Below are 22,431 nucleotides of genomic sequence, written 5' to 3'. Positions count from 1 at the left end.
TAAAAAAAAGCAAAAAATAGTTATTCATTTACAAAATGGTTTTATTATTGAGCACAAATGACGTCATTCAAGCCATCAAGTATTTGTACAATACATTCTCATTAACCAATGACAACAAACCGTAGCATTGCCTAAAAAACCATGTCCCCAGAAATTCACTGAATTTACAAATATTTAAAACAATAAACAAAAATAAAATATTCTTATCAAATTCATACATTCAAGAAGTGACTACATTAATCGATTCCCCAATACTCATCATTATGACACCATATATACATAATACCAGTGACAAATCATATTTACAAACCAAAATATTAAACTCATCCTCATTATACATCGTACTATTATTATACAATTTTCTTAGGCTAACAACACAATTTCTGATTAAATGATGATAGTTCTACAATTTTCCATTGTAATTCATTCTGATTACAATTTCATTCTGATTACAATACCAGTATCAATTCTACTTCCATAGTATACCGAGTCAACATTATTCGTTCATTTACAACATAAGCCAAATCCAATAAACAAAATCTGCAGCTAGAAAATAAGCGGCACTCCTGGTTAATATATGGCACTTCCTTAAATACCAGTTAGTCTTTACAAAAATAAAATCAAGAAAAGGCATTCATACAATCTTAAGTACAATTTGAACTATGATATCTATCTATGTATGACATTGTAATAAAATAAGAAAATTTGTTCAAAGCACCTACATAGAATTATGTATACAAGTATGTATGTATAATAATAGCACAGATGCTGATGCATAGCAAAGCATGAACTTCTCTTCATTTGGTTTATGGGGTGCTACAAAAAAAGACAGTAATTTCAGATGCACCCATTCTAGGACCAGTTGCTCAGAAGTTGGTTTGTCGATGGATAAATGCCATATTGATGATTATTGAAATGTCATCGTAACCACGATGTTTATCCACCAGTTAACTCTAACCACATTTTCATCAACTGGGCCTCGTTCCACAGTTGTGAGTTACAGAGTTAAATCAGTTCATTTTCAATGTTTTAACTCCAGTCAAATTTAACTCAGCACTTTGGAACTGGATCCTGAATGTCATACCAACTCTAATTGAAAGTCTACTGAATCACAGGTGGAAAAATTAAATAAAGTATGAATATCTAAATTAACATGTAATAATAACAACTGAAAATCTTGAGGAAAATCACAGAATAGAAAATTGAATATGAAAAAAAAATCTAAGGTCCACATATTTCAGCTACTTTTTTTCGTCCTAGCTAATGCTTGTTTTAATAAATCATCGAAGCTGCCGCCTCCAACATTGCTTGCAACAGGGCGTTTATATGAAGTAGTCAATTCTTCTTCAAGTTCATTATTTCCATCTGAAATTTAGAAGCGTGCAGTGAAAAGGTGAGAAAAATATTGTTGGTTCACACACTTAAGGTGAATGAAATGGAAAACTGTATTACCTAAATCGGCATAATCAGATTTACAAAACTGTCGCCTTCCACCAAAACACAAGTCGAATCTGAGCACTCCAGGAATATCATTGCCTTCTAAACAGAAATATTCTCAAATTAGAATCTCACCGAACAATTGAACATCAAAACATCGGAAACAATGAGACTTACTTTCTATTGCGGCAAAAGCATCGCAGGCATAGGTGAATGTGACAAAACCATAATTATCGCTGAAATCAGATTAACACGTTTCAAATCATATCTACAAGAAGAGAAACTGGTGTGAGGTTAATTAGCAGCATGTAAGAGACGTTGCTTACCCATGCTCTCTGAAGTGTACATTTGCCTCCTCTATTTCACCGAAATAGCTAAATCTCTGTCTCAAAGCTTTACTCGTGTAATTTGAAGGTATATTTCCTACGTATACGACTCTTCTTTCATCCTAAAAATAGAATCAATGCCATTCGTCTCGATCTAAATAATTCATGCAAGTTTTCACGCGATGGTTTCAATTGTAAACAGACGTACTATCTTTCGGTTTTTTTCTTCTGCTAATCTTCGTTTTTCCAGTTGTTTCCTCTCATACGAATTTGACCTGGAATAATTGCATTACAATACTTTTAACAGATATCAATTAAATTACATAAGAAATCCTGGGGCCGGAAGCTGAAAAATTGGGTAGAGTTAACCAGTGGATTGTCGACTAACAGACAGTTAAAAGTTCATTGTTATTATGGTATTCATTTGCCGGTTATCTTTAACCGACCTTTGAGCAATTGGCCCCATTTCGTCATTGGTCACCTTATCCCTACCTTCTGTATTTTGGCCGTGCTTGTCTGTCTCGTTGATATTGTGTTCTCGATGAAGATGGCGATCGAGAACCAGACGAAGAACTGCTGAAAACCAAAAACGAATTAGTGGACAAAACTTGACAAAAACCCAGAAAGGTATTGCATAAAGATGAATTGAGCTAAATCTGTAGCTTTAGGCTAACAGTCCCATGTATTGATATCAGATAAAATAATACCTCGATGATCGTGATCTGGAGCGATAAGAACGTCCTCTTTTCGAATCTCGACTGCTTCTAAAAATGGACGAGATTCATTTAACATCAAACGTAGAGAGACAATAATCAGAGTGCACAAATTCTATAACATACCTCCTCGACGAACGAGATCTCGACCACTTCTTCTGATCGGGAGAACACTGACTAGAATCACTTTCATCACCCAATGAATTATTTCCGCTGCAATCTTTCTGATCGTATTTTGTACTGTTCGTAAAACAACTATAATAAGCTGGTAGTTTATTGAATACTGTTGGTCCGTCATCTCTCACCGGAGACGGGTCTCGGTCATGATTATGATCATTGTTCTCATCTAGAGCTTCTGACAATATATCTTTCTTAGTTGGTTTTGTCGAGTGAGCGAGAGCTGTGCAATAGTTCGGTAATTTATCGAAGTAACTACCCTCGTCATTTATCACATTATTTGCCGCGTTTCGACGACCCATTTTCGTTGAATTGTTATTTTCTTTATAATCCGGTCGTTCGGCAGTTAAACGATTGAATCGATTTTTCTGATCTTCTTCATCAACGAATTCCTCTAAAATATGATCCAAGCGAACTTTTGGATCATTAACATTCGAAGATTCACGAATATCCGTTGATGGTTGCGGTTTAATCTCTCGACTGCTCTCAGCACTTTTCAAGCATTCTTCATGTAAATTCTGCAGAAGTGTCTTTAGAACACTGCTTTCTGTTTTCTGCTGCGCTACAACACTATCATCCTTCACAGGTAGAGGTGGTAAAGGAACCGAAGTGTCCACTACTGAGGTTTCACACTCCTCTTCAGGTAGAGGTGGATTTACTGGAACTTCAGTCACTCCGACAATATCTACTTCTATATCCTCAGGATCGCTCGTCACAATACGTGGTAGTGGACTAGATGAACAGCTAGTTAAAGCACTGCTCGGATGTGATGTAGATTGGTTAATATTGGTGTCACACGTCTGAACACACTTCTGTGGTTGAGCATTTGAAGTATTGAAACAATAATCATGATCTAGGCTAACTTGTTCTCTATCAGCACTTTCCGCCGCTGTCAACGGATCAGAATTTTGAATGACCCTTTGAACTCGAGGGGATGACGCGACAGCGACCGATTTCGGAGGCCCTCTATCACGTTTTGCAGGCATACTCATCGGTAACATAATAGCAGATTTTCTTTTGGCAGCATTTTTTATCTTTTCAATAATCGCACAAGGAGGGCTTACAGGTCGACTGTTGGATGGAGTTATAGCTAGAAAGATTGGATGAACAAAATTTTATACTTATTATCAGTAATTGAAATTAATCTTAGCACAAAGTTCATTATATCGTCATAATTCTTCCAAATTGATTTTTGTTATGGTTTAAAAAACCTTTGTTCGAAGCAGTCATTGTATATCTAGATTGTGTACAGACCTGGACTCAAGATAGGACTGTTGACATGTTTTGCGAGTAAAACCTTCTGATGCAGAGATTTCTTAGGTATGATAAGTTTGCGACCATTCAACGGTGAAGGACATTCTGCCGGTTCATAACTGTGTACCATAGAAATAATCAATGAATTAGAATGAATATATTGACCTATATGGAAACACTTGTAATGTCCCAGACAAGACTTTGACATGGCCTATTTATTCAAGTGGTTAACCTGATAACATGTTTAGACTACCAGGTAACTGACAATACTGGTATAACACAAAATTTTACCTTTGTAAAAGAGGGGTCTGGAAGTCACTACGTTTGGATTGCTCAACTAATGCTGCCGATACTGTTGTAGAAATAGAGAAAACCTGGTTTTAAGATACCACCTAGAAATGTCTGTATTGACTCAATAACTACGTAACCCGATTACCATTACCTTCTTCAAATTGCTCCAACAAACTCCCGACATCCATAGCAGCAATACCCATATTGCCTACGACACAGAAAAAAGTTTTCAACAACGATTAGCATCATCAAACCTTTTCCGTTCTCGAAATATTTCGCAGCACCGATGAAACAACATCGAATATCTTACCTCCCAAACTACAATTACTATCATCATCGCTGAGTTGAACCGATGAAGTTGTAGATGAAAAATTTGGATAGGAATTAACTGATGAAGTAGAGGACTGTATGAGAGAAGTGACTGTTGATACGTTGAATGATACTGTAGATACAGGAGCGTCGAATGATTTCGCTGGACTAATAGCCGTTTGTGGACTCGTAGTTGATACCGAAGTTGGTACAGTAGATGATGGCATCTCTTGGTTGCGAGAACAAACTGGACTAACAGTTTCTGAAATTTTGTTGTCAGTCGGAACTTCATCAAAATCTGGCTTTACCAAATCTTCAGTTGGTTTATCTTCTTGATCGATATGATGTACGGCTATTGTGTTGGGTTTCACCGTTTGCTGTTGATTATTCAACCATTCACTACTTGATGAAGCCACATTCAGTGGTTTCGTAGTAACCACAATACCAGTTTCACGTTTGACAACATTTTGAGGTTTTTCAGGTAGCTCTGATGTAGTTAATGGCTTTGATACCACTTGAATAGAGGTAAATGGATGTTTCTCCATTTTAGGTGCTGATTTGGTCATGCTTTTGCATTCATCAACTTTAGGAATTAGTGTCTCAGATTTTCTTATAGGTGGCGAAATAACTTCAGGTTTGCTCGTTATTTTGGCTTGAACAGATGGTCTTTTCGGCTTTGAAACTTTTCGCACCGGGAGACTAGCTTGTTTTATCATGGCTTCCATAAGGAGAGGACTTTCTGTGATAGATGGCCCGGGTTTAGCTTGAGTCATAACAGTTGGACTAGCAGATCGACTTTTTACTTTCATATCCCTTGCCGGTGGGCTTTTTGTAATGGAATGACTAGATTTAGCAACTTTCTTAGACTTATTACTGCAGTTATCATCTACGTTACTAGAGACTTTCTCTTTTTTAACTCTTGTAGCCGAACCAACGTTACGAGAAGTTTCAATCTTTTTAGTTGATTTGTCTTTCACTATCTCCTGCTTAATAAATTCGGTCTTCACACCTTCAATCTTATCATTTGATTGTTTTTTGTAAACTTTGATATTGTTTTTGGTAATGTTGCCATGTTTCGTAGGTTCGGTTAACAGCGAAACTAACTTAGAACTTCTGTTTATCTCTTTCACACCCGAATAATTCTCCTTTTTAATCACTATATTATCCGTTTTATCACAGTTACTGCTGATCGAACTTTCCGAACTTTGTACCGATTCCGCTGACGATATCAGATTTGCATCACTAATGAATCCATTATCCGATGTTTCGATGAGGAATTCGCAAGGATCAATAATCACATTATCGGATAAATTTTCAAGATCATTTTCCAGATTATCAAAATTATTTAAGAGAAAATTCATCGCCGATTCATCTCGTGGATCGACAAGAAACTCATCTCCTAAATTCCCAATTGTATCTTTTTGTACAACGATCGTTTCGGCTTGAAGTGTCTGAAATGAGAACATACAGTCTGATAGTACACGGTAATAGTAGAAACTACAATGCATATATCTGAAGTCAATTCCAGTAAATGGCATCGATATCAATTATTCGACAATACATACACTGAAGGAAGGGGAATGCTCAAAAACATTGTCCCACTGGAGCACTGGTAAAACTTTACTATCATCCAATGGCTGTAAAGATATATATATAGCCTATGTATGTATAATTATATATAAATATAATGAAATAATTTAAGTTTTCACAAAAATATTCAGGATTTAAGGAACTCAGCTGTATGTAGTGACAACAGATGCTTTCATAAGTAACCATAGTTACCCGGAGTGAACAGCTGGACTAGGATATACGAGGGTCGAATTAAATTTATCAGACAAAACTATAATACTAATCTATACGGCTAAATCTATGCAGTTATTCATGAAAAAGTAACATGGGTGAATGCCTGATTAATGCATGGGTCCAACCAAAACAGAGCTGGTAACGTCGCTGAAAATAAAGGGCAATATCAATGGGGGAGGTAGGGGTCATCCAGACCGTCTAGATCTGCCCCAGATAAATGTACTGTAATTGCACACGGTCAAAGAGCTATGAGCTACGCTAGAATCCACACATTATAGGCTCATACATATTCCACTAACAATGCATTGATCGAAGTCACAAACCAATTAAAATACATAAATATAGGAAACAAAAACAAACACAAAACACAAACAGAGGATACATTTGAGGACACATAATAACTGAGTGAATCACAATAAATTCAGCATGATCGCCTTTAGATGAAATACCAGAGAACACTTTCAACTCAAAAATACATCAAATAACTTTTAAATCATTGCTGTGCAATAATAGGCCTCCCATAATTAGCCTGTGAACATAAAACGTGTTAATTTATTTAAATTGGTTTGAAATTATGTTAGTCAAATGTTAGTCATTGGTTCAGAAATAAAACATAAATTTGTCTCTATCTACCTGAGCTAAAAGGTCTTGAAGCATCATTTCAAAATCAGGAATCTGTATGGAGTTATTCAACAAAGCAAATAAAATAAACATTTAGAACTAGTAATTAATGATTAACTTATTAATTAATTAATTAAGGAACATCGTGCAGTGAATCAAACCGGGTATGATAAGTCAAAACTGTTGAATATATCTATGAATACTATAGCGTTAGAGCTGGAAAATTGAAGTTAGAATTTAAATTCAAGGTTCCTCATTTATATCATTAAAATATCAATATGAGCTCACAACAGTAGATGTAATGCTAAAACACTAACACACATACAACAATAAGCTACGTATATAACTGTATCTACAGCGTGGCTAATATGAAAACACAACTATATTAGTGTAGTCAAAAGCAGCACATATAGAGGGAACATTTTGGATACTCTGGTATCGAGGGTAAGTACCTTTCTTAGATCATCGGTCATCCAATGAGAAACATCAGTTCCTAAAGGTAGATGTTCAGTGAGTTCTTCCTGCAAATAAAAAGTCAAATCACATACAGAAGGAAAACACAGCCGAAATAAAACCACATTCAATCTTTATTATGATCGAAAAAAGGAATAGAACTGGTATTTACCATCCCTACCCTGCACTTATTTACTGTAACCTCTATAATCTGTGCTTGCATGTGGGTGTGCAGGAGACTTTTAAGACAAACGCTACGAATTAAGATTATTCGATAGTAGACTTAACGCCCACGTGTTTTGAGTAGGCCCACATGTGGTGTGTGTCAACATTTCAGTCCTCAACAAAATTTGTCAACATTTTAAATGCAAATTTCTTATTTATCCGACGACAACATCTTTAAGTAACTTTACACGAACATACTGCAATACATGATAAACTCTAACATGGGATTAAAAAGTGATATTACTAACCATTCTAGTTTATTTATAAGTTATCAGTTCTTATTTTGATAATTTGGAAAAACGAGAAACACGCTGGCCATGCTCGATGACGTCACTGCTACGAGCTTGAGACTTCCGGAAACACGAACCACGTTAGCTCCACATTCATTTAAAAAGGACGGCTCCACATTCTAGTTAAGGGTAGCTCCATGTTCACGCTCTGTGGCGTAGGTCTGTCTGTCATTGCACGCGTCGCGTAAGATCCGGCAGAACCGATCGCCCACCGCAAATTCCTTGAAAGATTATCACAAAGTATTTTGTACTGTGCTGACTATCCGCTGAGTGGAATCAGGATACCCCCGACCAAGATCCCACGCGGACGTCCCAGGTTCAACGAGGCCAACCCGTAGACGTGGTAGTTAGGTATTCAGACTACCATACCCGAAGAACTTAATTATCTTCAGACCGGTTTCTTTTCTTTTTATTTTCTTTGTCTTTTTACTATTCTCTCGCTCTCCGACTCATCTTTTTTACGGGTGCTTTCAGTGAGTTTAGCCGCGAAATTTGGGTAATTAATAAAATGTGCTTATTTTTTCTTGCCAATGATTTTTTAAACCCGCCATGTGCTAATTGATTGATTTCATGCCTTCTCAACAAATTAATTCAAATTGAAAAATTGAGGAGCGACCCAGCCAAAATTTTGCGGGGACCAAGGCTACGCACGGTGACTAATGTGTCTGTAACGAACCCCCGGCCCGGCGCACGTCAGTACCCCCCTTACCAGCCCCTGAAAAACTTTTCTTTTTTTAAATCTTAATAACTTGAATACCTACTCCCAGCCGTCTTATCGGCTGGGAGTCATCCCGCTCGCGGGGGTTATCAGCAGTAAAACCCGATATTCGAGACTACTAAATATAGAGAGCAGTTTCCCGGTGATCAATAAAGCACAACAACCACACAGTGTATCACCAGTATGCTACAAATACGACTGATCAATTCCATCAAATCTGATACTGGATGATGCTGTGTGAATCATATTTAGCAGAAGTGGATCTACACCTCAACGTAAATACGGCGTACTAGCTAGCAGGCGCGGCCACTTGGACGACAGGTAATTGAAATTGACAGGTTTCAGGGTGGAGTTCGAAGTCAGATTAGCCGTGGTGTGACAGAGATTCCAGTGCGCTCCTTCTGTTGCGAGGATGGCGAATCCTTCTTACACTTCCCTTCACATTCTTACGTAGTTGAGGTCGACAAATTGAATTTCTGTTTACATTACACTGTGAGCTTACAGTAATAGGTTTTACTCGAATTACAGTACAGATTTATTAACTCGGAACTATAAAACTGGCCCATAGACTACTCTTTACCATTCCTCACAATTCTCATTTGCAATTTACAGTAAACCTTGCGTAAGTCGGATCTTTTGGGACCGCAACATTTCTCCGACTTTGAACATATATATTTAAGTCGGATTTCCAACCTTTTTCCGAAAACTACTACTTGAGAATTTCCGTAAACGGAAAAATTAACGCAAGATCTACAAGAAATGATTTAAAAACACTGGAATATTTCTGGTATATTTTTCCATTCTAATACACTAACCACAACTAAAATAACGACTGTTGATATGTATCGTCAATTTCAAGTCAGGAACAGGGGTCGTAGAACAGGGAATAAATCAAACTACGGCAGAAAATTGGCCACCGACTTTCGTTGAGTGATTTTAACTGATGTTTTATTTTGGGACCAAGAAAAGTACTACGAGATAGGCGAGTTTCCGACTTTAAAATCCAACTTTGGAACATATATTTTTTTGAAAAAGAGAAGGAAAATTTGGGACCATTGATATTCAATAATCGATTATTCGACTTTCGCCGATGATCCGACTTACATAAGGTTCACTGCAATAGATATAATCACTTTTATTCCCATATCCCACAATAACGATCCTCAATGATCGCATGATATCAATAAATGAAATGAATAAACAGTGAGTATTTGATACACTGGTGAAAATCAGTGAGCAATGCCACTGTGTCGTAAAAACCGGCTGGGGTGAATTTAAGGGCTCTCTCATTCAACCGTGACGGTTGAGTGAACGCAAGTTCCTGACAGCTATTGCGCAGCACGGTCTCGGGAAGGATATATATTCGATACATTTATGGCGTATTCTACAGAACAGACTGTTTCAGGTACTGTATTTCTCTCTGCATCGTGAAGCCTATGGCCGCGAATGCCCGGCCGCGGGGCGCCCAGCACGCGGGCGCACCCGCACCCTGGCCGGTGGTGCATCGGCGGTAGATTGATCCCCTTTACTTATTCTTTCAGCTTCACTGTTCAACAGAACTATGCACAGCTTGGAAAAGAGATTTGCTAGAGTTAAGGAGCAAGTTATAAGTTTACCGTAAGTAGGGTTCCCAATATACCGTGGTATCATAATATCCCATAACCGTAATCGGTTCCCATTCTTACTCTGGCATGCAACCTTTTTACATTTTACTCGATAGATGGCGTGCATGTATCACGTACTGTCAAACAGTACTGTGTCGATGGCAGCAGGCACAGCAGTCTTTCTCAATCATAATAATTTATTGCCTCTCGTCCCAGTATAGAGAGGACCGCTATTCTAGAAGAGGTAGCAGATATATGAATTATGTTTTCTAGACTGGTTAAATTTCGACGTGGAGGTGATAATTATGAGGATCTGGATGGACAATCTCGTGATAAATCGGTATCGCAAGTTGAGATATCTCCATCTCCAACTGATGGAAATAACGGAGCTGAAGGTGAATAAATAGAATGTGTCATTTTAGGCATGATACTTGTTGTGTGAAAGCTTATAACTTTTCATGCTCTCAATTGATGTGATTAAACTGCATAGTTTAGTTTAGGGCCGAAGAAGGTAGAATCAACATTTTTTAGAAAAAGGTTAAATAAGTTGTTGATTTTTGATTCCCCAGACCTTCTAGAGACCTACCTGTGTATACTTAAAATGGGCATGTACGTGAAATAGGACCCAATGATGGTAGTTAAATAGGTTGATGCTGCTGATTTTTGGATATTTCTTCTATCATCTTGGCTGTAGTTAAGCAAATATAGCCATTACATTGTAGGGGAACCAACTGTGGTACCATCGTCTGGTATTCAGACTAATTGGCTGAGTCTGAGTCACAACATGTTACCATACTGTTGCAATTGTATAAACATGATACACTGTTACAGTTCTGCAAACTGTTACAAACAGTTATGATTCTAAAAACTGAAGTGTAACGTAAACTCAAACTATATCCTTTTGCAACTTGGACATTAAACAGTAGTGGTTGTAATGAAATGTGCGGCTCAGTGATTAACTTTAGGTTTGTCTAAACAACATGCAGTTCTTTTAGGTTATTCATGCATAGGACCAGATAGGATTAACGGGTAGGCCTATCCCCAAAAGCATTCATACATTCCTTAAGAAAATTCCTTCTACAGATCCATAATAGATAGAAATTGCTGCTTGGGGTTTACCTAAACAATATTTGTTTAATAGTGGGCCTATGAAATGCCTACTGTTAAATTGATATAAAAGTTGTAATAACATACTAATTGTATTTAATTACTTTGAAGGTACTGGTACCATCTTGAGCAGCCTGATATTTTAATACGTATATTTTGTTATTTCAGGACAATTTACAGTGGAACAATGTGTTGATCAATTGGGATTTGGAATGTTCCAAGTTAAACTATCATTCTTAACAGGATTAGCATGGGTAAGCTTAAATATAAATCTCTCATATGTATTAAAAATGTGAATTTTTATCAATAAAACGTACCAGATCATTCCAATGTTTATAAAAATGTTAAACCAAAATTTTATTTAGACCCTTCAAAGTAGTGGCCTGAAGTTAATATTGCAAGCTTGCGTTACACTTTTTTTGAACTACAGAGCATCATTTTAATTAGTCGTATGAATTTGATTGTGGTGTACGACGCTTAAAGGAGATTGAATATTTTCGAGATGCCTACAACAACCTTTACTTCAGTCATCTTTGTCGTGATTCAGTTGCCATGACGACCAGTATGGTTGCTGATTGAATGATGGGTAGAAAGAATGTGAAACGTTCCCCAGCATTAAAAACATAAAACTATTTATTGTTTAAGCATTTGACGACGTCATTTATGCCCTAATAATAAGATTGGCGTTGACTTCGATCACGGGAAAATGGAACTGTCATGATTTGTCAAAACACCGAATTTCTTTTTGATTTAACAAATATTTCTAAAATTTCCTAACAAGTTTGATGGAAGTTAATTCTGTCAACACAGAGTGTTTCATTGGCCTTTCATATCCAAGTAATTTGTTTTATCAGAAATGGGTAGAAATTGATAGGTGTAAATTTCCTTAAAATCTGTAGACATCTATTTCTTTTAAAGTTATCAGTGGGAAATCAGGGCAATCCTTGACATTGAATATTTTATTTCAGTCTTATCTAACCTGATAATAAATTCATACGGCGGAACCTTGTTATTATTACCTTGAATGTAACGATTTATCGGCTTTTAAAAATGAAGAATTTCATCCCGAATAGAACGATTTTGATACATTTTATACTGGATATCACGAACACTGGTCTGCTGAAGTTTGTTGTAATGAGGTTCCACTGTATCAGACTCTGATAATATATATGAAACCATAGACTATTCTGCCCGTAGCCCTGGCCGTGATGTGGTACTACTAGTAGCGGTGTTAGTGTATATCGGCATATCGATTAATGGTTGAAACTGACAATAGGACATTCATTAATGAATAGATTTGCACTGATGGTCAATTTGACAATTTACTGGACTGTAAATCTTACGCCTGCAGTGAAGATCGATGAATATTTCAATTTTGGTCAAAATGTCAACTTTGCAAACGTTCGCAGTATTAATGAACCGTAACCATGGTGATCGTCACGATCAACAGGATCATCGCTATATATATATATATATATATATATACATAACTAGTTTAGTAGGATACTAGTGAGATGTCTTTGAGATCTGTCTGTTCACATGTCCTCATCAGGACAACGTCCAGCTTTCAAAATCTATACTCACTTTTCGCCGTATTTTATGCCTCTGTGACTCCTATGCAGACTAACATGATGTTCTCATGTGAAATCTGGAAAAACTTGGGAATTCTGAACTGATATATCCGTGGAAATTGATATATATTCTCCTCTAATGCGGGAAATAGTCGGAGAAGTTAATTTTACTCTTAACCTAGCAATTGCCAGGGGTAACTTTCAACAGCCATTTTTTTGATAATCAGCCGTCAACCAGTCGCCATTAAGATAAGAATCCATGTAATATGATGGTATCTAGACATTTTTGCGGAAAATTGTTAAAAAAAACTGTTAGAATTTTGAATTTGTATAACTGTATGAACCGTGAGACTAAGCTTTTCGGCAGTGTGTGTACCAAATTATATTTTATTTAAAATGGTATTACGACCATGTATATGTTAGTGAAGCCCATGAGCGTGGAATATGGATGACATCAAAAATTCATATGAAATTTTGACAGTATTTCATCTATTAGTCTGCTGCATACTACAGCATTTAGTATCTGTTGCATAAAACATTTATGATATTTGGCCTGTTGATTTAGGTGATGTTATTAGTAAATGATGTGTTTTTGTTAGATGGCAGATGCAATGGAGATGATGATATTGAGTATACTATCACCAGCGTTACACTGTGACTGGGGTATCCCGAGTTGGCAACAAGCATTTACGACTACTGTACGTTCTCGTCGATATCTAACAAAAGTTATTAAATCAATTAAATCATTAATAACTATCGACTCTAATTGCTTCGCTCGTGTTTGTAGATTGTGTTTTGCGGAATGATGTTAAGCTCTAGTATTTGGGGCAGTATATGTGACAAGTATGGTCGGCGTGCAGTATGTATTATTACTGGTTACTGAATACTGAGATCAAACTCGAATGACATCGTTTAGTCGCTAGTTTAGCGAACATAAAGAGTTATTAATGTCAGTAGCTTTCAGCTACAGTAAACTCCATTGAAATTAACGCATGACTGATTTCAAATGAGCTTTGTTAAATCTACCAACAGAAATATGGATAAATTGCTTAGATAGAGATGAAAATGAATGTGATATTTTCAGTAGATGTTTTCAATTTCAGGCATTGCTTCTATCGTCACTGTTCACATTTTATTTCGGAATACTCAGCGCCGTTTCACCAACTTTCGTTTGGCTTTTAGTTCTGCGAGGTTTAGTCGGCTTTGGAGTTGGTGGTGCTCCACAGGCGTAAGTATTTGAATAGGTGTTCCGTATGAACAGTGCCCGTGTATGAAAGTATGAAAGTATCTTTGCAGCTGTCACTGATTCTACAATATTCATTGAACTCTTGGCAATTTGATTTTCAAATTATGTCATAAAACACTCAATTTTCTCATTTCGATTTGACTTCAAATATAAAATCCTGATGTCATTAAATTTCATGAAAAAGGGGTAACTGCCAGCAATAGTAGGGTTGGATCTAGGAATTGTAGGGGAGCCGGACGGACACTGTGGTCTAAAAATGTGAGCCTTCTGTTTGACATGTCGTGTGATTTAACATTATATGTAACTGAAATTGTAAAGGAAAATAAAGATGATGATATGATATGATATGATATGATATGATATGATATGATATGATATGATATGATATGATATGATTGATATGATTGATATGATTGATATGATATGATATGATATGATATGATATGATATGATATGATTGATATGATATGATATGATATGACAATAATCAATATCAAAAAGTAATCATAAGATTATGCCGGATGGCCCTGAATATGATCTTGACAATTTTGATTTTAATACAGCTTTGGTATTTATTGCAACGTATGGTTTTTATCTTTATTTTAACATATTTTTCAGGGTAACGCTATATGCAGAATTCCTACCCACAGCGATCAGAGCAAAGGCTGTTGTTATGATCGAGGTAATTAAGAGTCTACCCAACAGAATTATCCCCCAATAATCAATAAATCATTTTCATTATCTAAACATTTCCGGAGTATTATCGATTTCTGTAATATGATGAAAAAACTGTAATAACAACGTAACCTTTCTATATTCAATATAGATATTTTGGGCATTAGGAGCTGTTTTTGAGACGTTATTGGCATTACTAGTTATGCCACATTTAGGCTGGAGATATCTACTAGGATTATCTGCTATACCTCTACTTATATTTGCCGCCTTCTGCGTGGTAAGCATATACCCGATGGCATTAACCCTCAAATTATGAAATTTGTTCCGTTTCATTCCTGATGAATGATTTATTTTTTATCAGTGGCTTCCGGAAAGTGCTCGTTTCGATATTGCGCGGGGACATCCAGAAAAAGCATTAGCAACCCTAGAAAGAATAGCGAAAGAAAATGGAAAACCAATGCCCCAAGGTCGTCTAATTTATAACATTCCTAAAGTTACAGAAGAGGTACGATAACTGATAGCTGCGTAACATTATTATCAAACGTGTTTCCACTGGTGACAAAGATAATGGAAATTTGAAGTATTAGTCTGAAACAGTGCGTGCTGTTTCTGTGACTACGAACTCTGCTTACAAGCAATGATGAGGCGTCATTGTGGTTGAAATCAGTGGAATCAACAGGACCCACTTCCACAGTTGTGAGTTAGAGTTAACTCTGAGTTAAAGTTAGTTCATTTTCAAGAGTTAACTCTGAGTTAAATCTTAACTCAGAACTGTGGAACTGGACCCAGAATACCAACTAAAATCCCTCATATATTTTCTAGTTACTGTTTACTAAATCACAAATTTTTCTTTTTTTTTCAATAGAATGTAAAACGTGGCCAATTAAAAGATTTATTTTCGATCGACTTGAGGAAGACTACAATTATTCTATGGGTTATCTGGTATGTGACATTTATACGTGCGCCATATTTAACTGCTTATTTAGATTCAATTGATTATCATTTATTATGTTCCAGGTTGGCGTGTGCATTTTCATACTATGGCATTGTTTTAATGACAACGGAATTATTTGAAACCGGGGATAAATGTCACGGTAAATGTTACTATCCATATACAAGAAGAATTTCATTTTGTTTGTCAATTTACTCGAAGTTACATTTTTATCTTGTATTGAAATAATCATCAGTCATACAATTCATTGTGGATGCTTTGATTTTGCTCGATTCTAGGTGGATCTAATAAAAAGGGTAAATTAAACAACCACCACCCCAAGTTATATGAAATGGAGGAACGGTTATCATTCTAGTAAACTGCATATTTCAGTTCCTTTTATCCCTACTATAGAAATTCTATTGAAGGAGATCTCGAGTTATTTGTAACAACCCTTTTCCTCATTTGAGATCGACTTATGATGTAGAACTAATGTGGCATTTGTTTTATTTGAAGCATGAATGAGGATCTGGGTAACGAGTTCTGTACTTAATCTTACGATTCTTTTCTTTAACACGACCATCTTTACCCCTTTCGAATGAATTTCGATCCTTTATTTCAATTTAAACTGCTATTTTGGTTTATGGCATCAGGATCCAGTGTGACAAACAGGTTTACCTCTTAAATCTAGATTTAGTTTCCTCATTAAGTTCAGTTTATCTTAAATCAATGGTTTTTATGAAACTGTGTTCTGAAAACTTAACTCGATGTTTCCCCTTCTAGTTTGCTAATATAATTCATTAAGATTTTTAATCAAACTTATATTTTCAGGGGGAACTGGAGATAGTGGTAAGGTAGAACTCGCTTGTCTGTTAGACTGTAAAATGTTATCTACTAAGGATTACACAGATTTATTGTGGACATCTGTTGCAGAATTCCCTGGTATTTTATCTTTTTAAGTTATTCCAGTTATTCATGAATCATGATCCTGCTTTACGGCGTCACCGAATTTCTATTAATCCCATTTCTATTTTTAGGTTTGTTCATTACTGCAGCTGTTATAGAAAAACTGGGACGTAAGAAAACAATGGCGGGTGAATTTGTCGTGTTTTCTTTTTTCGTGTTTCTACTAAATCTCTGCACAAATCGGTATGTCGATTTCGAAAATGTATAATACCCATTTGTATACCACCAGTATATGATGTAATGATGGGATCGTGTTGTTTTTCAGTCCCCTACTGACATTTTTTATATTTGTGGCAAGAGCATTTATATCTGGAGCATTCCAAGCTGCTTATGTTTACACTCCAGAGGTAAGTAGACTCATTAGATTCAGGTTTAACATACAGTATCTAATTGCGATCATGACCGATGATTATTTATCCTCTATGACAGGTTTATCCTACAACAATGCGAGCTTTAGGACTCGGTACATGTAGTGGAATGGCTCGAATTGGAGCAATAGTAACGCCATTTGTCGCTCAAGTCATGTTGACTTCATCTCCATCATTAGCTGTCAGTACTTATGGAGCTATTGCATTGATAGCTGCAATAGCAGCCATGTTACTACCCATAGAAACACAAGGAAAGGAAATGAAGGTAAGATATTTCGATGTGTGCGAGTACATTTCTGAGGGGTTTTTTCACTCAATACATGTAATATATAAACCTGTATATATGAATTTAGGAAAAGAATGCATCTGAAACTTCTAAGTTACTTGGTTCAGGTAACAACAAAAAAACCATCCCTAATAATATTCAATATGCGAGAAATCATTTACTCTGTATATAAAATTCTTTTCACACGATTTCCCCTAAAATGATCGAGATTTGAAATGATTCACATGACTGATTTTTACAACTGAATGGAAACCAAACTATGATTAATCAGAAAAAAACTTTTCTGCTTGAAAAAGCAATTTCTCTAACGGAATATTTTATTTATTTTGTAGGATGTGCCACATCAGCCTGAAAATAAAACACCTTCATGAGAAATACCAGCAATTGACTGAGAATAAACTCACTCATAAAATTCAAACCGAACTTACTAATGCGTGAACTGTTGTAAATTCTATAAGGAATGAATATCGAGGCATTGTAATCAGGAAATACTGCAGGATCTTATTTTCATATACTGGTTAAAAATCTATAAATTCTTTAAACCGATTAAAGCAGGTTTGAAGAACTGAGGGTTGATTGGTATCAAATTATTAACGTCATCTTCAATAGTGTTAATGAAAAAAGCTGTGTATTCGGCGAATGGTTGCCTAATGTAACATCTGTAGAATCTGATTATACATTGCATAATATGTAGTTCATATACGATGTTGAATCTTGCTATACATGGGTGTACGTGTACGTGTATCTGGTACGTTTGTTGTGGATAAATTCAAATGGTAAAAAATCAATAAGAATTGATACTATATATCTGAAATATTGTATTATGTAGCAGTGGATTAGGATTATCGATAATGTTCTAGTAGATCTGTAGATCAGGACTGACAGTTTAACTTACATACATTTGAACAGATTTGGTGGTTAAGATACAAGGCGAAGGTTCCTGTTATTTGACGGGTTAAAGTGGTTTGTGGCTTATGCATTTATATTTTAGCACTTTAGGTCTTATGTGATAGATAACTGTTAAGTTTTATATGTATTGTTTGTTTTTATACTGTAAACATTCCTTTCACAAAGATATTATTCTGCCCGATATAATGCCAAATTTAGTTTAGTTGTGGCCACTTGTCTGCAAACTGCAGCATTCTTCGTGCCAGTTAAAAGGTTTTCAACTTTTTTTTTTGAAAATCTCGACTGACTTGCTTGAAAATACTCTTTTTCTTAATCTTCTGTATTTTTATGCGTTTTTGTTTGTAGCATAATCTTACTTGAATGAAGTAAATAATTATCATGATTATTCCATGTATGTTCCACTCACAGTAGTAGATCAAGTTTAGGTACAAGCTTTTTGTGTTTTATGTTATTGATCAGCATTTTATGTTATTGTCCATGATTTATTTGGAGTTCAATACATGAAAATTGTCTTTCTTTTTAACCAGGGTAGCTTGGTATTTATGTACGATGTTATGTGACAGACTATGGAAGACCGTTGGTGACATACGAGATAAATTTTAAATAGATTTCAACTTATGTCGTATTACGAGTTATTTTTATGTCGAATCTAAAATTTCGACATAAAAATAACTCGAATTTCAACGTAAAAATAACTCGAATTTCAACATAATTAACTGGTATATTTCACTGAATACCACGGACACAGAGAGGTCCACATTAAAAGATATTTACCTGAGAACGATTGAACTGGGTCCCCGGTATGTTGAAGGTTTCAACTGAGATTTAAAACTGTTTACTGTACATTTCTATAAACTGGAAGAATATTAAAACAATCCGATACTGTTCAGTGATTCCGCAGAGTTATCAATTCATGTAATAACAAAATTGAGTTATACTTCACATAATAACCAACTTTATATAGATTGGTGATCATCAAGTAATACAGTGGAACCTCGTTAAAACAAACTTCAGGAGCCAGTTTTATAGACTGGTATTTACACCCGGACTAACTCAATTCATCAAAAATTGAGTTAGCCCCTGGGTAGGGGATAATACCAATCTATAAACCCGGGCTCAGGGCTCCAAATCTTTTCTTTCAGTTTGAAACTGATCAATATTCCACACTGAGGTCAAAATGTTTGGTTTGGTTTATAATCTGATAATGGTGTGAGTAACGAGATTTCACTGTATATTTGTGAATGCTATATTTCTGTTGTTGATAATGTAATGAATAAATGATATATTGTACTGTAATCGTATTGTATAATACTTGTTAGATAAATATCATCAGAACAAAATCGTGTAAAATATTGATGATATTATTATTACCGGCCAATTTTGCCAATAAATTTATTTTTATGTGATATTTCCTTCGTTTGTTTGAATCATTCCGTTTTGAATCTTGTCTCGGAGAAATGGTTTAATGACTCAAACTATGTAAAATGGATCGAGGTGCAATGATTGAGACCCAAGATTGGTAAACATTCCACAAGACTCTTTAATTCTTAGAAATCAAAGTAAAAGGAATGAACTAATATAATGACTTGGCCTGCACCCTATTAAAGGCTTGAATACTTCTTGCGCAATTTCATCGGGTCACGAAACTTGAAAACAATTGCACTAGCACTGCATATATCCTGTAAGATCAGGTGATTAGTCTAAAGTCTATTTGCAATCTAGATCAGGAACAAAGTTGACTGTCGAGGCACTGTATAAAATCATTTGAACACAAGAACCATTTCAAAAAGGATCTACTAGTTCAGTACGTGTAGATTGAAAAATTGTAAAACTGAGGCGTTCTAATTGAAATACCTCCACTCAAAAGGTAAGTGATGATTGTCAAGTTTCATATGGGATATGTCGACATATTTAAGACTATTACAGAATTTTCAATAATATGAAATCGAAATGAAGTATTTTGATGAGGATTGTATGGTATTTTTAGGGCTTGTCCCTTGCCACAGTCATGGTGAAGGCGGGTTACCTGTTGGTGATCAGTCTGATCCTGGCTGCTGGTTCTGTGGAAAGTGCTGCTGGTTCTCAGCTCTGTCATCCACCTGATAATTGGTCAGTTGATAATGTCAATCCTATGGCAGAGCATAAAGGACATGTCGTAGTGCTAGCTCTGATGCAGGCTAGTTGAGGGTTTTGTCTTACTCAAGCTTCCAGGTAAAAATTGCTTTCCTATCTCACTCTAATAAAGTGAACTTAATCTAATTTTGTATAGGGATATTGATTTCGACCTAACATCGCGCATTCCTTTATTCAGGTTCGAACACTTGAGAAGATTCTATGTATCTCGAGGAGCCAATGATATCAAATTTATCATCATCAATTCCCCACTAAATCATGCTCGCCAACAGTTTGGACGGTTACAAAAAAGGACACGTATGCCTACATACCAGGCCACACCTGAAAATAACATTTGGAACATAATTGGTGGACAAAAGGACGACTTCTTGATTTATGATCGGTAAGTATCTATACAACAGCCACTCATAAAAACAACAAATAAACACTAACTCATAATCATATCAGAGATTGAAAATCTGTGCTTGGTTTTCAGATGTGGTCGCCTTACTTATCACATACGATATCCAGGGAGTTGGTTACATTTAAACTATGTACGGAATGCTATCAGATACACATACCGTCACAGAAACCTGTGTGGGATACGTTGTAGTGAGGTAGATTTTAGAATTTGATTTTGATTTTGCTTGTTCTATCCGGTATGTTCTTCAGGAGAAAAAATCTGTTATGTATTTGTAGCGCGGCTCAAGTCAACGCAGAAGATCTAAAAGGGCCCATCGCCATCATCTTCAGGTAGTACCGCAGAAATGACAACGAACATGTAGATGTCACAACCCAAACCAAGAGATATTAGATAAATGTTCATGTACTCCGATCGTGCCATTAAGGAAACCATATCGATGTCATTGTCCACATTTATACCTAGCACACACAGTTACTAATATGGTATCATTAGTCAGTAAATGTAGGTGTCACCATAAACACAGTCTTTCAGTAAGAGAGTGCTTTTGCCCTAAACTGTCATATACTTCAAATTACTGTAGCTGTCATAGCATTCGCAATAATACTGGACAGCATTGTAAGTGTAAATTATCAGTTTCTCAGCTAGAAAACTCTTGTACATGTCAAGGTTTGGTACCACGTACACCGACCCATTCTTGCGTCTGTAATAATGTCAAACCCAATATCACTGATTCCTGACATTGTAAACATCTGGAAAATGGACATCAACTTTCAATAGAGAGTGGATGACAGTCAGAAGAGAGCTGAAAATGACAGTCTGGTGGTTCCCTACAGAGCTGACAGTGACAGTCTGGAGGTTCCCTTCAGCGCTGACAGTGACAGTCTGGAGGTTCCCTACAAAGCTGACAGTGACAGTCTGGAGGTTCCCTACAAAGCTGACAGTGACAGTCTGGAGGTTCCCCACAAAGCTGACAATGACAGTCTGGAGGCTCCCTACAGAGCTGACAGTGACAGTCTGGAGGTTCCATACAAAGCTGACAGTGACAGTCTGGAGGTTCCCCACAAAGCTGACAATGACAGTCTGGTGGTTCCCTTCAGAGCTGACAGTGACAGTCTGGAGGTTCCCTACAGAGCTGACAGTGACAGTCTGGAGGTTCCCCACAAAGCTGACAATGACAGTCTGGTGGTTCCCTTCAGAGCTGACAGTGACAGTCTGGAGGTTCCCTACAGAGCTGACAGTGACAGTCTGGAGGTTCCCCACAAAGCTGACAATGACAGTCTGGTGGTTCCCTTCAGAGCTGACAGTGACAGTCTGGAGGTTCCCTACAGAGCTGACAGTGACAGTCTGGAGGTTCCCTACAAAGCTGACAGTGACAGTCTGGAGGTTCCCCACAAAGCTGACAATGACAGTCTGGTGGTTCCCTTCAGAGCTGACAGTGACAGTCTGGAGGTTCCCTTCAGAGCTGACAGTGACAGTCTGGAGGTTCCCCACAAAGCTGACAATGACAGTCTGGTGGTTCCCTTCAGAGCTGACAGTGACAGTCTGGAGGTTCCCTTCAGAGCTGACAGTGACAGTCTGGAGGTTCCCCACAAAGCTGACAATGACAGTCTGGTGG

The 22,431-nt window shown here is 36.6% G+C and overlaps 3 protein-coding genes across 7 annotated transcripts; 2 read left to right on the top strand and 1 right to left on the bottom strand.

Moving 5' to 3' along the window:
- Nucleotides 1–45: 45 nt before the first annotated feature.
- LOC141899928 (uncharacterized) lies at nucleotides 46–7,939 on the bottom strand. Of its 2 annotated transcripts, none has more exons than XM_074786554.1 (15): nucleotides 7,858–7,939; nucleotides 7,384–7,452; nucleotides 6,073–6,144; nucleotides 4,509–5,958; nucleotides 4,350–4,406; nucleotides 4,199–4,259; nucleotides 3,908–4,026; nucleotides 2,603–3,743; nucleotides 2,471–2,527; nucleotides 2,256–2,339; nucleotides 1,972–2,038; nucleotides 1,764–1,885; nucleotides 1,615–1,673; nucleotides 1,453–1,539; nucleotides 46–1,365 (listed from the first exon to the last, which is right to left on the bottom strand). In XM_074786554.1, the coding sequence occupies exons 1-15, from the start codon at nucleotides 7,858–7,860 to the stop codon at nucleotides 1,238–1,240; spliced, it is 3,576 nt and encodes a 1,191-aa protein (XP_074642655.1). In that variant the 5' UTR covers nucleotides 7,861–7,939; the 3' UTR covers nucleotides 46–1,237. The 2 variants fall into 2 exon arrangements, with proteins under 2 accessions (XP_074642655.1, XP_074642656.1); XM_074786555.1 differs by having other exon boundaries at nucleotides 2,256–2,336.
- A 935-nt stretch (nucleotides 7,940–8,874) lies between these two features.
- Nucleotides 8,875–19,676, top strand: LOC141899911 (synaptic vesicle 2-related protein-like). 4 transcript variants are annotated; one of them, XM_074786528.1, is made up of 19 exons: nucleotides 8,875–8,938; nucleotides 10,159–10,234; nucleotides 10,495–10,616; nucleotides 11,497–11,582; nucleotides 13,499–13,597; nucleotides 13,687–13,758; nucleotides 14,003–14,127; nucleotides 14,764–14,827; nucleotides 14,972–15,097; nucleotides 15,182–15,325; nucleotides 15,686–15,762; nucleotides 15,838–15,914; nucleotides 16,051–16,068; nucleotides 16,583–16,693; nucleotides 16,789–16,900; nucleotides 16,983–17,064; nucleotides 17,147–17,350; nucleotides 17,439–17,478; nucleotides 17,704–19,676. In XM_074786528.1, exons 2-19 carry the CDS (start codon nucleotides 10,179–10,181, stop codon nucleotides 17,721–17,723), a joined length of 1,635 nt encoding a protein of 544 aa, XP_074642629.1. In that variant the 5' UTR covers nucleotides 8,875–8,938; nucleotides 10,159–10,178; the 3' UTR covers nucleotides 17,724–19,676. The 4 variants fall into 4 exon arrangements, with proteins under 4 accessions (XP_074642629.1, XP_074642626.1, XP_074642627.1 ...); XM_074786525.1 differs by lacking the exon at nucleotides 8,875–8,938 and adding an exon at nucleotides 9,935–10,022; XM_074786526.1 differs by lacking the exons at nucleotides 8,875–8,938; nucleotides 16,051–16,068 and adding an exon at nucleotides 9,935–10,022.
- A 313-nt stretch (nucleotides 19,677–19,989) lies between these two features.
- On the top strand, nucleotides 19,990–21,722 carry LOC141900282 (selenoprotein Pb-like). The gene is made up of 5 exons (XM_074787091.1): nucleotides 19,990–20,147; nucleotides 20,268–20,491; nucleotides 20,592–20,795; nucleotides 20,889–21,009; nucleotides 21,092–21,722. The coding sequence occupies exons 2-5, from the start codon at nucleotides 20,289–20,291 to the stop codon at nucleotides 21,161–21,163; spliced, it is 600 nt and encodes a 199-aa protein (XP_074643192.1). The 5' UTR covers nucleotides 19,990–20,147; nucleotides 20,268–20,288; the 3' UTR covers nucleotides 21,164–21,722.
- The last annotated feature ends 709 nt before the right edge of the window (nucleotides 21,723–22,431 follow it).

The sequence above is a fragment of the Tubulanus polymorphus genome, chromosome 2 (assembly GCF_964204645.1).
Source record: "Tubulanus polymorphus chromosome 2, tnTubPoly1.2, whole genome shotgun sequence".
Classification (NCBI taxonomy): Eukaryota; Metazoa; Nemertea; class Palaeonemertea; order Tubulaniformes; family Tubulanidae; genus Tubulanus; species Tubulanus polymorphus.
This window is presented reverse-complemented; position numbering and strand designations above follow the sequence as displayed.